At 35.8% G+C, this 19,701-nt stretch overlaps 1 protein-coding gene across 8 annotated transcripts in view; it reads right to left on the bottom strand.

Moving 5' to 3' along the window:
* Positions 1–1,456: 1,456 nt before the first annotated feature.
* Positions 1,457–19,701, bottom strand: part of GRM8 (glutamate metabotropic receptor 8) — a 349,088-nt gene continuing 330,843 nt past the window's right edge. For 7 of the 8 annotated variants that reach the window (XM_048080808.2, XM_013188397.3, XM_048080806.2 and 4 more), the window contains 2 exons: positions 12,375–12,676; positions 1,457–6,658 (listed from right to left, as the gene is read on the bottom strand). In XM_048080808.2, coding sequence (XP_047936765.1) covers positions 12,380–12,676 — 297 coding nt within the window. In that variant the 3' untranslated portion in view covers positions 1,457–6,658; positions 12,375–12,379. The remainder of the gene's footprint in view (positions 6,659–12,374; positions 12,677–19,701) is intronic. The other variant, XM_013188398.3, reaches the window with a different exon arrangement.

The following is a 19,701-nucleotide window of genomic DNA, read 5'->3' as shown; positions in this document are numbered from 1 at the left end:
AGGTCGGCATGGGCTCTTTGGAGCTGACATAGTTCTTTGACAGTGGAAATTTCCAACATTGTATTCTGCTTCTAAAACTCGTAAAGTTTTAGGTACTACGGTTCTGTCACTGTTCTTACTTTTTTTTCTTCTTCATGATCATATTTCTCTGCATGTCATATTGCTCTACTTTCACTGAGAGACATTATATTTGTGCAATATAAACAAAAGCTTCATTTGCCGTTCAGGATATTGTGCATCTTACTGTATTTCTAATATTGTTTTAGCTCTGGGGGACACTGCTTCTTTTTTTTTCTCTTCCCTGCTGCTATACCATTGAAAATTGTAAGTTCCTGGGAGCTAACCACCTGCTGTCATACTATAATGCCAAACAAGAAAAACTATTGCTCCCCATTTGTTCAGTGTTTCAGTATGATGGAAAAATGTACAGTTATTAACATTCATGAAACGTACAACGAATTTTTCAGTGACCTTTTATAGACAGACTTTGAAAATCTTCAAAAGACTACTGCTGAAACAAGTATAACACACTACTAATCTGCAAATCATTTCCTGACAATAAATTTAATAGAATCATTATTAAGATGTCCCATCTACTTTAAATTATCAAAACCAAAATATTGCCAGATAAATATGTCTTTCACACCAGCCAATTTATTTTCATTGCATAGACTCAACAGATTATTTCCACCAAATGTGTTTTGCAGTTCCCACAATCTGAATTGTAAATTTAAGCCAAGTAAGAAATAAAAAGGAGACAACATGACTTACATATATTCAGAACTATAGGATGCAGTCCACAGATAAGATCTATTCCTTCTTGCATTTGCTGTATCCCATTAATCACAACCATTTCTTCCTCCAGGAAAAATAATAAAGATTAGTGACACATATACTTTGCTCTCCTATTAGCTACTGAAATTTAAGGAGAAAGTCACAAAGAAATTACTTCTCTCTGATAAAAAGACCATTTCATTATTAGTTTGCAGGAGGTAATCATCCACAGCAAATGAAACATGCACATAAAATATGAAATTAAAACACCAATAGGGCCCAAGGTGCCATTGGATTAGACATCACTGAAACCAGGAAAAGTAATGCTTGCAGCTTCTGTCACTGAATTTGGCTCTTTACAATTTAACCAGAATATATATATATCTATATGTAATTTCTTAATTATACCTCATGGCATACAACCTAATTGAAAATATAATGATAAACTATCATTTAATGTAATGGTTGATGTAATGGTGAAATATGCAGGATCATTCATGTGCATTTTTAAAGCTAAAACATGACAAAAGAATGCTGCAAGAAAGACATTTTATCTGCCACGCTCTCATATTCTCCCTTCCAGTAGACGTATAAATAATGAAATAGTATTCCAATACAACACATTTAAAACTGGAGGTGCTAGGAATGCTTCCCGCCCCCCCCCCCCCCCCCCCCCCTTGATTTGTAATGAAAATTATCTATTCATTGGAAGAGAGCTAGTACTATTAGTTAAAAACCCTGCTGTGGAAATTGCTATTTAAGCATTTCTTGAAAGGGGCATTTTTGACAAAGTGACCCATTACTCTTTCTATAGAACAGCTAAAGTGTTGCCTATAATTTCTGTTTAATTTCTGGTTTATTGACCTGATACATAGTCATTCAGATCTCATTGGATCTATCCTGCAGTCACAAAACACGATTAAGGACCTATTCATGATCTCAGTAAAATAGAGTTGTGTGTCCTGATTAGGTTGCTTCAGCACACTCACACGTAAGTGACCAGTAATAGTAATTTTAAAATGGTATTCTGCTTTTCCATGATCAGAACTCAACCATAAGATTATAAAATAATATATTTTTACATGTATATATATATATATATATAATTTTTGGATTAAAAAAATGTTACTGTGCCTATAAAAAAGTTTAGCTATTAAACTTCAAGATCTCAGCTACTATTAATTCATTACTGTGAAAAACGAGTGGACTGAAAATGCTGGAGCCAAAACTGTTTAATGAACCTTGGATAATCAGGTTTTCAGACACTGTCTCACTAACCTGTATAAGCAATACCCCACAGTCTACCCTTACTATAATACCTCAGTCACTGTGCTTTTGGCATACACCTTTTGGTCTTGCCACCAGCACCTCATTCCTAACAGTTGCAGTTTCTCCTGGATAAAAGTTAGATTGCAATGCATTGCCCAGTTGTGTATTGTCCATCTGATTTCTAAGTTATTGGGTGTTTTTTTAGGTTACAGCCTGGACTGGAAATAAGTAGAATCATCTAGTCCTTCTGTGTGATTACGACTAAGTCTTCTAAAAGATTACTGTGAACTTCAGTTGGCTTTGGATTAATTCTTTAGCATGTGATATATGTTTGGGGTCTGTGTATGGTTAAGTGGGAGAGAGTAAATCCTTGCCAAAGAGAACAGTGTGCACAAGATTGAATACGCTGGAATTCCTTCACTGTTGGAAGTGCCATTAGCATAGGTCTCACAATGACTCCTTTCTGCAAGCTAAAGGCACCAACCCAGGACATGATCTGTATGTATTTTATTTTTTTCTACAGCGAAGAGCTCACATTTGTGAAGGCAGACAATAAGAATTTGCAGAACTAGGGTTGTAAATAAGTTCAAGAATTCTTTGCCCATTCCTAGTTTGTAAATGAAAAGTTCTAAGATCTAGAAACTTTTAGGTACCAAGGTGTTTAACTTCAGTCAGTCCCAATGGTAGTAATCTATCATTGTCTAAATTTTGACATTTTGAATGATTTGGCTCTTTGGTTCTTTTCATCACAACAAACAATTGTTTTAGAGGGGTTACAAATGATCCTCTGAAGCTCTAGCTGTTGTACATTTTCATATACCAGTGTATACCGCTGAAGATTAGATGATTTAAGAGTGGCTTGTGCCTGTAAATGTTAGGCCAAGAGAAGATCTAGCTTAGCAGTCCCATAACACCATTTAATTCATAAAATCTAAGTTGCAGATATATTTTTATAAACACAAGTGATTTGCATTCTGGAGTTACTTGTATGCATAAGGAATATAAATGATTATAAAAGTTAATTAAAACAAAATTAAAAGTTGATAAGTAGTAACGTAGCTTTACCTGACAGCCTTTTATTCAACACTAAAAGCTTAAAAAAGAAACATTTACTTTAATGATAAATAATTTGATGTCTCATCACAGATCTGTTAAATTAAAGGTAAGCTCTTCATGAAATTTATTTATTTATTTTTACATTAGGTCGACAGGCCCTAAAACTGTAGTTTGAAGGGAAGACAATGAAAAGGTATGTAAAAGTGTATATTGAAAAATTATATTTTGCATGGTTCTTTCCTATACTACATCCATTAAAATTTTTGAATTGTATTGTCTGTAACTAGAATGTACTGTATTATGATCATTGGTCAGATCTCAGTTTTCAAATTTCTACCACCTGCTGAATACATCTGCCTCAGGATTTCATTTTGCTTGCAAGTTTTTCATTTTAACTTACTTAAAACTTGAAAAGAGAAACATATCTGTCTCTACATATATGCTTACAATTTTTGCATATACACTGAGACAATGCATGACAAATTTTAACCTGTAAAATCTGTGTGTTAATGCCATTCATAATGGAAATATTTATAATGGTTTAACTGTAGCTTCATGAGTTCCAATGTGATAAAATAAATAACGGGGTAGACCAGGAAAAGGAGTTTGTTAAAAAGTGAGCTCTCTGTAGAAAAAGAATAAGTGATGGCTATTTCATAGAGAGAAGAAAAATGAAGCAGCTGCATGAGTATTCAAAGGCACAATGACAGAAGACTGTAGGGATTTCTCTTCCCATTGCTGACTGAATTCCCCCAATCTTCTCATAAAAATGGACCTCATAATATAAAAAGTAAAGAACAGTGGAAGAAATTTTTCCAAAGTTCATCCTTTTTCATACCCATGTCGCAAAATTATAGGATTTTTTTCCTTCGACTATATTATACAATTCTCTGTTTCTTTCTTTCTAGCCATTCTTTTTTCTCTGAGGTCACTTTGTTCCATTATATTTTGCATATGCCTAGCTCATTATGTGACGAATGTGGGCCCATTTCTCTGATAAGTTACATTAATACTAATGAGACTGATAAGGTTTCATATACTCTATGTTTAAGCAGAAAGACAGAAAATGCACAAAATAATGTTCATAACAGTCCACTTTTACTCTGCTGTTCAATCAAAAAGCGTGTGTATTGGTCTTGGTAAATCTTCAGAACATTTTCTTTGGATGTCTCTGAAACTGGAAGATATTCATATAACGTATTACTTTTTATGTTTATATAAAATGTGTTTATGTTTATTCTTAATGTGTTCGTGCTAATATGAAATGTGTTTTAAATGCATTTCTTGTGAATATTTTTACTTAGATGCATACTGTTATGAATATATTATTAATGTATAGATGTTACAGACAAAATATTTGAAACTTGTTTTGTTGTGGATTGAAAACTAAACTTTTCAAAGGTTTCTTTTAAAAGGAACTGTGCCATAACACTAGTTTTCAGATAATATATATATTTTATATATATATATATATATTCTTTCTCCGTTTTAGGAAATTCCTCCTAGACATGGGAATCTGTGTGGTTAAAGCATTGATCTAGTCAATTCATTTACACAAAACATTTCATTTTGACCAAAATGAACCAAACAGAACAAATAGGGTTTTGATGGGTTTTTTGTTTGTTTGTTTGTTTGTTTTTAGTTTTGTTTAATTTAGAACATATAAATAATTTTCAGTACATTAGCTTTTTTACTCATATGCTTAAAACCAAGCATATGTTAGTTCACAGGTTTGAGACTGATGTGCTTGTGGAAAGGCAAGGAAAAAGAATTTTTCATGCACTATACCACACATACCAAGCACACTATACCACACTATACCACACTATGCCAAGGCATTCACCGGTCAATAATTTAATTTGAATGCTGGGAAAAAGTAACTATGCTTTGTTGAAGTATTTTGAAAAGGGAAATTCATTGAGATGTAGTTTGCTGGCTGCACTGACATTTAAATGTTGACACTTTAACAGAAAGAATATCAGTTTCAGTTCAATGTTCATTAATTAAACTATGTAATTCAGTTTCTGGACAGCTATTTTAAGATATGTTTTAAAACCACAGCTCCTATGACGGAAATAAGCATAAGAAGCCATCCAGGCTAACTCAGGAGAAAGAGCCAACTGATTATGAAGACCCATTGGCTTGATGAATGATAAGTACTGTGTGGAGTCAAAAAGTCTTAAAGAACATCACAGGTACGTAATAGCTGAAAGTCCCTAGCTGTCTCTTTTAAACTTCCTTGGAAGGCCTTAGTAACATGATAGACATCTATATGACTTTCTCTCTCTCTTTGGGTAATTGAGTCTAATGCATACAGAATCTTTCGACACAGTAAGTTAGAAGATGTGAAAATTTTTGATAGACATCTGTTTCTTTGATTTTTAACTGTTAGTAAGGCAACAGCACATATATCCACTGGGTTACTGCTTTCCAAATTTTCCATTGATTTCTCTCCTGTTATTTCAAAGTCACCTTTACTGAGATAAGCATCTGCTACATTCCCCTGTCAGAGACAGGATACTAGGCTGAATAGACTTTCAGCTTAATCCAGTCTAGCTGTCATACAGTCTTACAAACTGTAAGTTCCAGAAATGAAAAGGATCAGAATTATTAGTTAAGGTTCAAAAATGTAATACAATCATAGAAATAACCATCAGGACTCCTTCACTTTACAAACATATAAAACTTCATACCCTCACTTTGAGGGTGAGAAGGGGGAAAAATCCTTCCATTAGAAAATATAGTCGCAAAAATTTAACAAATAAATTCACACACTGCAGGGCATACACACGTACACACATGCAGGCATGCACGTACATACACGCACACGTGCACACATACATACACACACACACATGCTTAGAGTTTACACTTCATTCTTCTGATGCCATGATTATTATTTTATTTGTACACCCACCTTTACTGCACATTCTAAACAAACAATAGACAACAGTGTAAGGACTTTTTTTCCTTAAAACTGCAACAAAACAAGTCTCAACATTTGCAAAACATTCCTTTATTATTAGAAATAAATTACTTTGTATAAAAATTAGCATGCGTTGACCATTGCATTTATTTTAGCATAACCCAGGACTTAAATCAGTCAGCCATCACAAGAAACAAACTCATCTTCTTTTACGAGTTGAACAATGTAGGACAGGAAAGGAAATTGTCACAATCACAAAAAAGTACTTACAAATATAACATCAGACATGATTTATTCAACAGCATTTTTTTCATAAGCTAACATTTGTTTTCCTTTTGTGATTTACTCCCTTTTGTGAGTGAACAGTTCAGAGGTTTGACACTGTCTCTATGTTATAAAACTGGACTTTTCCTTCCCCTGTCACTTCTTGCCTTTTGCCTCTTGTTTAATCCTTGCCTTTTAGGAGACTGACTATTGATTTGAATGTAGACTACTGATAATTCCAAGACTGAATTCTGGTGATGGTAAAGTCTTTCTTTGCCAGATCCCATCCTGGAGTTCTTCCAGTGAATTTCATCCCTGCTTAGTTTGCCTGATTGCTGTAACTGACATAAGTTGTCTTGGTAGAGGAGGCTGTAAACAAACAAACACACAACAACAACATAAAACAAAGTTCAGTTTTTTGAGAAGCAAGAGGTAAAGAAACACATTTAGTATTTGAACTCAGAGAGTATTCCCCTATATTTCCAATTGCTCATGGAATAATGTAAGAAGGTTCAGTCAAACATAAGCAGTGGGTAATTTGGATCTCAAGTTCTGTGTTCTTGGTGGTAACTTTTGTTTATGACTTGGAGAAGCAAAGGTCAAAAGAGAAGAAAAACAATAGGAAATGGAAAAGGAAGTTCCTGGCAAAGACAATAGAAACTTTTTCTAGAATATCTTGGTTATTTCTTCCGTATGTACCACCAGTGTTTTTAGTAGCTATCCATATTTTGCTATTGATTTTAGCATACCTGTAACAAGTACTTTCAATGTACTACTTGTCTGGTATTATTTTAGCTGATTCTGCATTGACTTTTTTTTTTTTAATTATTATTTATTTTAGATATATATTTTTTCTCTCTCTTCTACTGGTTGAAGGCAACTTTGCAGCTGGATGTGCTGTCCATCTCGAAGGGGGCTATATGTTCCTTGAAAGGAACAAAGCCTAATGTGAGAAACATTTCTCCAAGCAACTGACACAGGGTAACTAATGCTGATGGCACGTGTTCTCTGGAAAGTCTTCAGGCACAGAACATCTCTGTATATATGAGCCAGCAGAAATGCTTACAAGAGCCTAAGCTGTGTTTTAAAACTGGCATGCTATCACGGTACCCTAATGTTGATTGTCATCTGACCAGATTCACCTTTGGTTAAAGGCGAAATCCCTCATTCAAAATGAAGCAATAAATTGAGAAAGTTAAACATCTTTACAATTTTAAAAAGTTATCAACTGTGAATTTGACATGGAAATTTGTGTCAGCTTCTAAACCTTTGTCATAAAAAATGTGACCCAAGTCTGTAATTAATATAGTGGCAGGAATATAGTGTTGGGAAGAGGGAAGTGATGATATCAGGTCTCACAGGGGGCTCCCTGATTGCAAACCAGTTGGGTACAAGGCAAACAAGACTGCTAGGGACTTAGGTGTTTTTTTTTTTTGTTTTTTTTTTTTTGTTTTTTTTTTTTGTCTCTGTAATAAGGTCTTTGTCACACGGCATAGAGAGCAATTTGGCTTCCCAACTATGTTTTATGTTCCATCTGCTACAGACATGTTCTGCTTATGACAGTGAAGACTGCAGCTGGCAGAATGAAAGTAAAAATTGCCTGATCTATAGATTCAAAGATCTTAATTCTATTCCCATATCTTCTTTCCTTCCTTTCCTTCTTCTTCTTCTTTTTTATTTATTTTTTTTTTAGATAGGTTCTTCATTCTGTCTTCTAAATCCATCCTGACAACCTGATGATTTGGGAAGAACAGAGTGTAGAAACCAAGAAATGACAGTTTCCCTCTCCTGCACCTCTTTTCACTAAAATTGCTGCAAAATACTATTTTGCAATGTAAAAAATTATGCTTACTACTTGCTTCATATTTTCTTTGTTTCAGATAAATTTGATTCTAATATTGCATTCATTTTGTAAGACAAAACAGAACCAGACCATTGTTATTCATCTGTCACTACTTTTTTTTTTTTTTTCCCCCTACGAATTTATATACAGGAATGACTAATTGAAAGGAAGCTGCAAAATTGAATATTTCTTACTCCCACTTGCACAGGTAGCTCCAGTGTACTGGAGTACTTTCTGTCTGGAATCATGTCCAGAAGAACTTTGTGTCTGGAAGAGCTATTTCATGAATGGACTGTTTTTGGAACACTAAGCAATTCTTTCACATAAGTCTGCTGATCGATCGCAGTAGTCCAGCACCAAGATGAAATAGCTTTATTTGTGTGTATTGGGACACTTGAAATAAATATAGCCTCATTTACATCTTTCAGATCTTTCAGATGGGATGTACTGCTCCCATCTGAACTCTCCCATGCTCCCACAGCTGGATTTCTGAGAAGATTCTGTTTTTTTCCTTTGGCTCTTTAAGTTCCTTCTGAGAATAATATAGGACTGCTTAAATGGCACCAAGTTCCTGAGAGCATAAAAGGATTTTATTCCCAGCTAAGAAATAACAAATAAATGGACATCTGCAAACTCTGCACATTTGTGAAAAAAAGGATGGCAAGAGGAGGTCTTGTTTTTTCTCTCACTCTGAAAATAGGCTTAGATAAATGATCAGGTTAAGCTAGTTTAACATATTATCCCATATCAGCTGAATTCATGATAACTTTTCATGTGTATGTTCTTAGCCTACAGTGATACAATATAATCAGATTTATCACAACTCAGTAAGCTGAATTATTTAAGGACATTTGCAAGAAGCTCACAAAACACACACACACACAAAGTTGTTACCTCACCTCATTTGATTTAGACTAACTTGTTAATTTGCCATAACTTGATTGTATGTCTGAAACTTGAACATTTTTGACAGAACTAATTTGGGATTGATCAAGAAACAAAAATTATCCTACTGAGTTCTGAGTACTGTCTCTATTAAAAAAATGATAACAGAGGAAGCTATTGTAGCTACTAGTTCAAAATCTGTTAAATTTAATATCTCCAAACACTTTTTCACTTGTTAAATATTGCAAGTGTCTTTACAGTTCACTGTAATAAACCTACAGTTCCTGTGTGGGAATCTGAAAGCTTCAGCAGCTGGTGTCCTGCTCTTTAAGACTGTTAGCATTTCATAGTAATAACATGAACCACATTTTGGCAAGCTCAGATGGCCAGAAAAAGTAACAAACTTGGCTCAAAATATTTCTGGGAATGAACACTCTTTTCTAGCTCCAGTTACTACACTGCTGTTGGCATGAGAAAAAGAGAAAAAGAATAAAAGAGGATCTAAAGCATTTTAGAATGATTACTGGGAGCTGACCTATATGAATTTAAAGTACTTGTCATTGTTATGTCTTCTGTAATTGCATTTGGATATTTTTTTCTCCATTCTGTTTCCCCAATACAACTTGTTTTCCACTAAATATGAATGTATTTCTACAAAAAAGGTGACTGTATTCATGTGGGGGACAACATGGAATGGAGGTTGTTTACGTGAAAGAGGATGAACGAGAGAAAGCAGAGCTGTCTCTGGATGGGAAGCCAAAGGAATTAACTGACTGTCTCATCTTATTTCTCACATAGTTATGAGCATCATTATCTCTACCAGCATGTATGCTTAGGAAAGGGAAGGAATCACTACCCACTTCTGGAATGCTTAGAATATCTTGCTTTTTCATGATCAGCTTCATATGCAATCAGTGAAAAGATCTTCCTCAAATGGAGACAATACAAGAAGACATTTTGCAATGTTAAGAAGATGTTACTGTTGAACTAGTGAAAAGGAGTTATTTTGAGTTGTGTACTGAGAATTCACAGGAACTTCCAAAAGTTTTGATAATAACTATTTTGGCAGAAAAGAGGGAAGCAGATCAAATCCAAATGGTACAGAACACATTAAGAAGAGAGAAACCTATCTTGAGGCCAAAAGTTCAATTACACAGGGACAATGCAAATGACTTGGGTCTGAATTTTTTTCTCTGGAGCATTATGATGCCTGGATCAAAGCCTAGTCAGAATATACCCTAGTGAACTCTCAAAATTATATTGAAGTGCTACTGTTAAAATCATATTCGTAGCCCAGTAAATACGCATTACCGTGTACCTCACACTACTCGAGAAACAGACTTGCTTCCAACAGCAGCTGTTTCTATGAATTATGCATAGTCATAGTTTAAAGAATACCAGGCACGGCATTTCTTAATTAGACACAGTAGATAAGCATCAGACACCCAAGACTATATTTCCTACTCTATTTCTCACCCTAGTGTGGAATTCCTCCTTTGACCTTTCCTCAGAAGTTGATCATTTTGCAAACTCAGCAAAATACACCTCTTTTTCTCTTCTGAATTTTCTTTGGGAGACTTCTAAAGATTTTACAAATTATTGAGTTCTTCACATTTCCGTGATGTTTCATGACTCACAAGGAGATTCATTGCCTTTCTCCTTTTGCCTTTTGTTATATATGATAATATGAAGCTGTATAAAAAACATATCTCAGTCTGGTGGACATAAACATTTTGAAGGCCTGTGAGTTCAGCAAGACAATTAGTTTGCACTCAGTATCCTCCATGCATCAGCAACTACAGAATGGTAAACCTATGGAATATTTCTTATATAGTCTTCAACCCGGCAAGCTCTGGTTGAATACAGTGGGGGTCTGCATTTTTATGAAATGACATTTTTCTTCAAACTTGGCACTTTCTTGTCTAAAAAAAAAAAGAAAAATAGTACTATTCAATCTCCTGTCCACATCATCAGAAAGTAATGAAAAAGTAAAATGACTGAAAAATTAGTCTTTAAATGTAACAGCTTCTGTCCACCCCATGTGTCCTTTAGCTCCTCAATGGATAACTGATTCTCCACTACTACTAAGCTCTGGGGGGTAAAGTTATTGGTTCTATTAATATTTGCTTGTAAGTATTTATTATTAAGTCCAGTCTATTAGCCATGTCATGTAGCGCAATTGAAACTATAACCTCTGCTCTGTTCCAAACAGAGATGTGTAATTTAGAGATGTGGCAAATTCAAGAGCTTTCATGACACAGGAAAGAACTTCTTCCCACGAATAACCCATGGCAAATCAGAACATGTAATGATTAAGCTGTATAGGAATTACCATATTTTTGTACCAAGATGAGTAATATCACAACAGATGAAGTATTAGAATGAGTCCAGAGGAGGGCCACAAAAATTGTAAAGGGGCTGGAGCACCTCTCCTATGAAGACAGGCTGAGAGAGTTGGGATTGTTCAGCCTGGAGAAGAGAAGGCTCCAGGGAGACCTTATAGCAGTCTTCTAGTACTTAAGAGGGGCCTACAAGAAAGCTGGAAGGAGTGTAGTGATAGGACAAGGAATAATGACTTTAAATTAAATGAAGATAGATTTAGTTTAGACAGCAGGAAGAAATTCTTTACTATTAGGGTGGTGAGGCACAGGCACAGGCTGCTCGGAGAAGCTGTGGATGTCCTGGAAGTGTTCAAGGCCAGGTTGGATGGGGCTTTGAGCAACCAGGTCTAGTGGAAGATGTCCCTGTCCATGGCAGTGGGGTGGAATTAGATGATCTTTAAGGGTCCTTTCCAACACAAACCATTCTGTAATTCTATGAAATGCTTTGATGGGAAGTGTTATTCTGCGAAGTGTTACTGATCATGAGTTGTGATAAATGAACAAGTTAACAAATATTGACTTAGGGTGGAAAGGTAAAAAGGATTATTTTCAGTCCTATATCTAACTGCAAAATAAAAACAATGTTAACTTTCCTATATTTTTTCAATGAGCCTTTGAGTTCTGAATATATAATGATGACTATTAATACACCTTATGTATTGCCAGGACATACTGCTGACATACTGTGACAACTGTCACATCAATGGACAACACAGCAAATTAGCTTTATCTAAAACAGATTATTATTTTTTAAAAAAGATGTGGCTTTCCAAAATTTGCTTGTGTTTTTTTTTTTTTTAATTTCTTTTTTTACCTAGCCTCTTATTATCTATGAAAATCAATTTGTTTGAAGCAACTCTAGGCATTCCTGCATTCAGCAGTACATTAATTCTGACACATCTCTGGATTCATGCATAACAAGCAATGAAAAGAATAAAGTTAATTATTAAAATAAAGTGCATTCTTGTAAACGTACATCTATTAGGAAGTGCTGCCACTCTTGACCATGGGAAAGTCTACGGATGACTTACTGTTGGTTTCAAGACTTTCGCATAGTTCAGTTTTGACCTCTCCATTTGGTCTGTCATTTCCTTTTTGGGTCAGTTTGCTTTGCATTGTGGCAGCTGTCACTACAGCCTTGAAGCTCCTCTTCCGTTTTTGAACATTCTGCTCTGGATGAAAAATGATAATATAAACCTTGGGCATGTAGAGCATGCCCAGAGACACAGAAGCACTTAAGCTCATGGAGACAGTAAGTGTCGTTGTCTGGATGTACATCTGGGGAAGGAAAGAAACAACATAAAAATCATTGTTATATTGGTTTAACATATGAAGGCAAATAAAGTAATTATCTTTAAAATACTAGCCAAAAAACGGAAACAATACCATTCTTCTTTTTTTTTTATACATACATCAGAAAGACACTTGACTTTGATTGCCTTCAATTAGTGTCAAGTATGGCTTGAGAGGTGGGCCTGTGCAAACCTCATGAAGTTCAACATGGCCAAGCGCAAGGTCCTGCACCTGGATCGCAGCAATCCCAAGCACAAATACCGTCTGGATGAAGAGTGCATTGAGAGCAGCCTCGTGGAGAAGGACCTGGGGATGGTGGTTGATGAGAAGCTCAACGTGAGTCAGCAATGTGAGCCTGAAGCCCAGAAAGCCAACTATATCCTGGACTGCATCAAAAGAAGCACAGCCAGCAGGTCAAGGGAGGTGATTCTTCCCCTATGTTCTGCTCTCGGGAGACCTCACAAAGAGTACTGCATTCAGCTCTGGGGCCCCAATATAAGAAGGACATGGACCTATTAAAGCCCTTCCAGAGAAGGGCTGCAAAGGTGATCAAGGGGCTGGTGCACCAGTCCTACGAAGACAGGCTGAGGGAGTTGGGATTGTTCAGCCTGGAGAAGAGAAGGCTCCAGGGAGACTCTATAGCAGTGTTCTAGTACCTAAGGGGGGCCTACAAGAAAGCTGGAGAGTCTTTACCAGGGATTGTAGTGATAGGACAAGGAATAATGGCTTCAAACTAAAAGAAAGTAGATTTAGATTGGACAACAGAAGAAATTCTATACTCAGAAGGTGGTGAGGCACAGGCACAGGTTGCCTGGAGAAGCTGTGGATGCCCCATCCCTGGAAATATTCAAGGCCAGGCTGGATGGGGCTTTGAGCAACCTGGTCTAGTGGGAGGTGTCCCTGCCCATGGTGGAGGGGTGGGGTTGGAACTTGATGATCTTTAGGTTCCTTCCAAACCAAACCATTCTATGATTCTATGATTCAGTGGCTGCTTTATGATTTTGTTTGTTTGTTTGATTGATTGATTGATTGTTTTACCCTTAAAAGTACTCACTAGAAAAAACATAATATTTATTAAACTTAATTCTTGTAAAAACAGACAAGATTCTTTAGCAATTGCTACGTGAATAGTTCAGGCCAAGAGGGGTGACAATAGGGTTAGTCTTGTATCAATTATTTTAATGGACAGAAGTCTCTACAATAATATACCACGTGTAGTTCAGTAGTGTGTACAACATGGTTCAACCATGCAACAAGTATAATGCAGAATCTAATGAAATTTTTGACATATTGTTTGACTTTCAAGCCTGGAAAAATAGTTTCCCCCTAGTGAAGCTTTAATATTATTGAAGTTTTTGTTTTTGTTTTGTTTTTCAACATTTCCACCTTACCGTTGAATTCCAGCCACAGCGCTGCTCTGTTTACACATTAAAAAAAAAAAAAAAAAAAAAAGCCATTTGTCCTAATTAGGAAATCAGAAAATTGAGGAATCAGGAAAAAAAAAAAAAATGGACTCCAATCCCTGAAGCAGACAAAAACTACTGACATTTCTGATCTATTGTCCATTGTCACCTACAAAAATAAAGCAATTCTGGTCTTCCATAGCCCCATAAAAGAAAATTAAAATGATCATTCCATAAGAACAGCAGAGAGAAGTTGTTTTTATTTTTTTTTAACTATTCTTTGGCTAAGTATTCATATACTACACCAGAAATATTAATTTAGTTTTATCCAACACTTATTTTTCCTAAAGGAGTATATTTTATTAGACATTTTATGAGACAATTTAATTTACTATTCTGCTTGTTTTGCTAAAGTAAATAGGAAATCTCTCAGTAATAATGTCGTTATACTGAAAAAATGATTCTGAAGTAAAACCTGCTCATTGTCTTGGCAGACACTGACTTTGTTGTCAAGCATGATTTTAAGCACTAGCCAACAGTATCACTTTGAGCTGGAAATAACATTGCCTTTAGGAGAAAAGTACAGATATTATAAACTGGTGTGCAGTCACCATTAAACTGAACATTTTTGAATGTATTTTCATTTACAAAGTTTTTACATTACTTTCTCCCTAGAGATCACAAACAAACTGTGTTCTTACTTAAAGCACCATTAGCTGAGAAATGTGACAAATGTATTTCCAAAGGGTGGACTCTCACTGGGAACCACTTTGCAAAGCATCAGAACGATTATACAGAAAACTGCTCACGATTCCCACAAAATGAGGCAAGGACCCATCTACTCTTTAAGAAAAGATGGAAAATGCTTCAAAATTTATAAAAAGATGAACCTGGTTCCAGGGACAGCATGAGACTGAAAAGACAATCATGATTTCCTCATGTTGAGGAATGTTATAGGAAGAATATCTCCCTTCTTTTCAATAATACACCGAGATAATACATCAGGAAATATATACTATGGAGTCATTTCTCACATTAGTGAAATAGCTGTGTTCCTTTCAATTTCCAAATTGACAGTTGTGTGCCTGAAAGCAGATCCTGATCATCATTTTGCATGACTACTTCTAATGAAAACTTCACACGGTTACATTCATAGGCAGTTTTTTTCAGACTTCCATGGAAGGACCTCTGTGTAGATGCACATTCACGTGCAGACAGCACCAATGATATATCTTTTTCCCTTTGAACCAGATAAGTTGATCTCTAATTGAACTGGTACAGCATTGGCTTTTGGAGTTAAGTGTTGCATTAAGTGGTGTCCAAAAGTAAAAATATTTTGGTTCCTAAAGATGCACATATTTCCTAACAGAATTCTAACAGAATTCCTAACAGAATTTGCAAATCTGAAATCAATGCAAGTAAGGCCTTTAACAAACTGTAATGCATATGAAAATTCCATTAAGCATAAAAAGTATTTTTCTGAAGCCTTACTAGTTTTGAAAATCAAACCCGTGGCTATTAAGTGACTAGCTGAGCATCACCCAGGGATCCCATAACAGTGCCTGACATTGAAATATTTTCTTAAGTCTAAAGACTTAATACCTGACCCATAAGTTCTTTTTTTTTCTCTTATGGTTCAATATAAGTATCAGAGGATAAAAAAGGATAAAGATCCTCTGGATGTTATAGGGTAAAAAGCATACATTCACATAATAGCACTAGCTATATTAGCAACAAATATTGGCATCATGGTATGGGCCTTTTTGAGAAGGCTTTTTTGAGAAGCCCACAATGCCAAGCTCTTACAAATACCAAAGAGGAACAATCTCTTCCTGAAGGTTTCCATACAAGTAAACCTTATAGGTGAATCAATTCTAAATCTGACCACACATTCACCACAATAATGAGAGCCCATGGATTTCAATACACTTAGTGCAGGTATTTTACATGAGCTATATCATTATGTTTAACTTAGTTTCTGTGGATTCGGTTGAAATGCCCAGCACAAAGGCCTATTTGAAAAATATCTAAATCTCAGGTTCTTTCGTGTTGCAGATTACAGTTCATATACAATGAGGTTTATTTGTAATGGTGACAGTATTTTTGAACCATCTTCTAGTCATATTGAAGAATTAACTCTAGAGCGAGTAGGAAATTTTCTGACAGAAAAATTTCAAATAGTGAATACAATCTTTAGAGATTTTAGGCTTCATGGACCCTGTTTTGCATGGATTGCCCTTACTACATACTATTTAATGAAACTTATGAGAAAGAATGACTTCAAGAAACTTTCTAGACCTTGAAAGGAAGGCTTTGAACATGTACTTACACATTGTGTGTGGTATGTATATTACCCTGACTTTTTACTCCAGTGAAATTGCATACTCAGCTGGAGACTAGTTATCAATCACTCTAATTACTAAACAGTCTGGGCCCAATTACTCTTTCTACTTCTTTTAAAATGGTCAGTTTCAGGACGATAGTCTGCATACAGGACAGGAACATGCCCTGTATCTAGTCCTTCCTGTCTTTGCAATCCCCCTTCCTGCAGCCCAAATCTAGCAAACGCTATGCCCCACACTTAGTTTGACTTTTGTTTGACTCGTTTTATCCCTGACAAGAAGATAACCCTGTTTTATTTTTGTGCATTATGGATATTTTCATTATCCTGGGAGCATAACTGCCTATGAGTTTTACAGAATTGGCTTCTCTGAAAATCAAGCAGCAACAAAAGTAGAAAAAAAATGAATTCTGATTTTTTTTTTTTCAGAAGTCTCACAGTGGCAGTTAACTCCAAGTTACATGAGAATAAAGGTCCCTTTCTCACAACAATTCAGATTCATGGTTACATAGAAATGAATTTCAGCACTCCTCAAACTAAAATCCCTTCTGAACTACAATCTTTTTGTCCAGTAAAGCTTTTCACAGATATAACAAAGGCTGCTATATCTGTTCTCCTTGTTCCTGACAGTCAGAACACATAAGACAGAAAAGTAAAATCACAGCAGCACACACACACACACAAAAAAAAAAGTCTTGCTTTCCCTTACACTATGGGAAAAACTTGAGGCATAAATACCTTTCTGCTTCCATCCATCACCCTACCTGAACTGAACTGATCCAGGGCTTATGTACTGTTTTCCCGCCTCATAACTGACAAAGCATCTCATATAAATGATCCAGACCCTCTGTCCCAACTCCTGTCTCATAAATGACCTTCACATTTTCCCCATCAGAAGGATTTTACTCACTTGGTGACACAGCCTTTGATGGCCTCAGGCAGCTAAAATAGATAATAGTTGTGTGGATATCTAGGGATTTTCTACCTTCTAACATGTCTTCTAGGACTAACTATCTCCTTCTGTCTATTGAAACTTATAACATAGGAAACACTGGGGTAGTCAAAATGAAGATAAAAAATATACACATTTCAAAATTACTTCCTTTATTTAGAAGTACTTGAAACTGAATTGCCTTCTTGGTAACCCGAAAAATGTTTATGCATCAAGTCTGGTTTATGCATCAAATCTGGTGTGTGCACCAAAGTGTCCCAATTCAGGTAGCTGCGTGACTACCTCTCTGCTAGGCCTAACTACTTAGAACTGAAATATCACCCAGGTTCCCAGTAGGGTCCCATCCACTTGGTGCTTGCAGAGGCAATGTCATGCACATAGCATGAAATGAGCTCAACCACTTTCATTAGAGATCAAAAATAGTGGTAATGTCACATTTTTTGTCCAGTTTGCTTCCTTGGTTTGAGTCCTCCCCTATTTTCACACGTAATATTACATTCTAGCTTCCTTTAGACTTCCCGTTTTTCTTAATCTACATATTTTTCCTTTCTACTCAGTTTTAGTAGGTCAAATAGAGGGTACCTTTCACCAGGCCTGTTCCCTAATCTGATTTTAACAGTATACCTTAGAGATGTGGGAGATATGGTTACTGTGATTTCTTGAGTGAACTGAATCTAAGTTTTCCACTTTGGTGGAAGTTCTCTGACTGCTAGTAGTTATAACACAACAGATGAACAAGTCCAGTACTGAGTGAGTGCTCAGCTACAGAGGGAGGCTTGGTATACTGCAAGCTGTCTGTGTGCCTAATGTAGATCCAAATCAGCTTCTTGCACTCCAAGAAGAAGTGGGTGTTTAAAAGATGCAGCTGGTCTAATGTCTCTTACTGGCTAACTATGCAATTTGCCCTTTAGAAGAACAGGTTAAAGAAACAGCCTCAGTATTGAACACTGGAGTCTGAACAACGCTGCTGAGACAGATATATCCAGATAGGCATTCTTGAATGTGTCCTACACTGACAGTAACAGAGAAGAAGATGGAATTATGATTTCATTTTTCCCTTATCCTTGTTATCAAATACTTCATGTCTCGTCTATGAATTTTCTCGTCTACTTCAGCCAGTTTCATTTTTCAAGGCCAGAATTGTAGCAAGCATTATTTCCCGTAAGGGATTTTAGCTATCAGTCTCTCCCACCACTCTTGCCTCAACTCCCAGCTGTTGGAATCATCTACTAGATCATTCATAGCCAGAAGATAAATGATACATGATACAATAACAATATATGCCATCTATCTGAATGCATGCCACAAGTTGGGAAAGACAGCAAAAACGTCTGTCAGTTTGTAGTGGAGAGAGCAAAGGTATTTGCAGTCTCGGCAAAACACAAGAATTGGTAGCCAGTTTTCCTTCACTGCAGAATTTACAGTGCTTAGAAAAAGAAAAAAAAAAAAAAAAGTCTCTCTATTAAAGTGAGCATGTCATAACACTAAAATTGCTTTTGCATGTGTTGCTGCTTACTAAAGAGTTGATTGGATGACAGCACTTATGGTTTCACAGTTGTGTTCACAAACCAGAAAGAAACACTATGGAATTAATTCCACATCAAGAATCAACATGGAAAAGGCTCACTGCAGGCAGATACATTAGAAGCCTGGAAACACTACAACAGGGAGGTAACAATGTTGGCAAGCAGCCAATAACTAACAAAAGGATTCATACTTCTCTGCAGAACCTGCATCCCCATAAGCTTACACCTACATATTTTTATTCTTTTCACTGCCCGACATACTTTCCCATCTGGACCTGTGGGAAGAAAATTCATATTTTCTTGAGGAAAAACATTGTAGGTACAAGTCAGTCATCATTGTTTTGCTCACATTGACATAACAAGATTATTTTTCAGGTATAGGACAAACTTCATGCAGTGAGTCTTATTCAAACATTTGCTTAGTTAGAAAACATGGAAAACTACTTAACATATATATTTTTTTAACTTTTTTTTTTTAATATTCCTTACCAAAATAGCAATTAAAATGAGGCTGCAAAAGAAAGTCAAAGCCTTTTCACAAGCATAAAAGTAACACATTCATTAGGGTATTATCTCAAGCAGTAAACATACACTGTGATTCTGTACCTTGCAGAAAAAAAAAACTGAGAAAACAAATCCTCTTTATTTTTATTTGTACATTTCAGTTGTTTTCAGAAATTTTAAGAGAAAGAAAAGATCTAATGACTGATTTCAAAGTGAATGCTTGTCATCTTTAAAAATATGAACTTTCATAAGATGTTAGAGGAGCTATGAAAGCCTGTGGCCTC

Source organism: Anser cygnoides, chromosome 1, assembly GCF_040182565.1.
Source record: "Anser cygnoides isolate HZ-2024a breed goose chromosome 1, Taihu_goose_T2T_genome, whole genome shotgun sequence".
Lineage (NCBI taxonomy): Eukaryota > Metazoa > Chordata > Aves > Anseriformes > Anatidae > Anser > Anser cygnoides.
The sequence above is the reverse complement of the archived record's forward strand: the minus strand, read 5'-3'. Positions and strand labels throughout refer to the sequence as shown.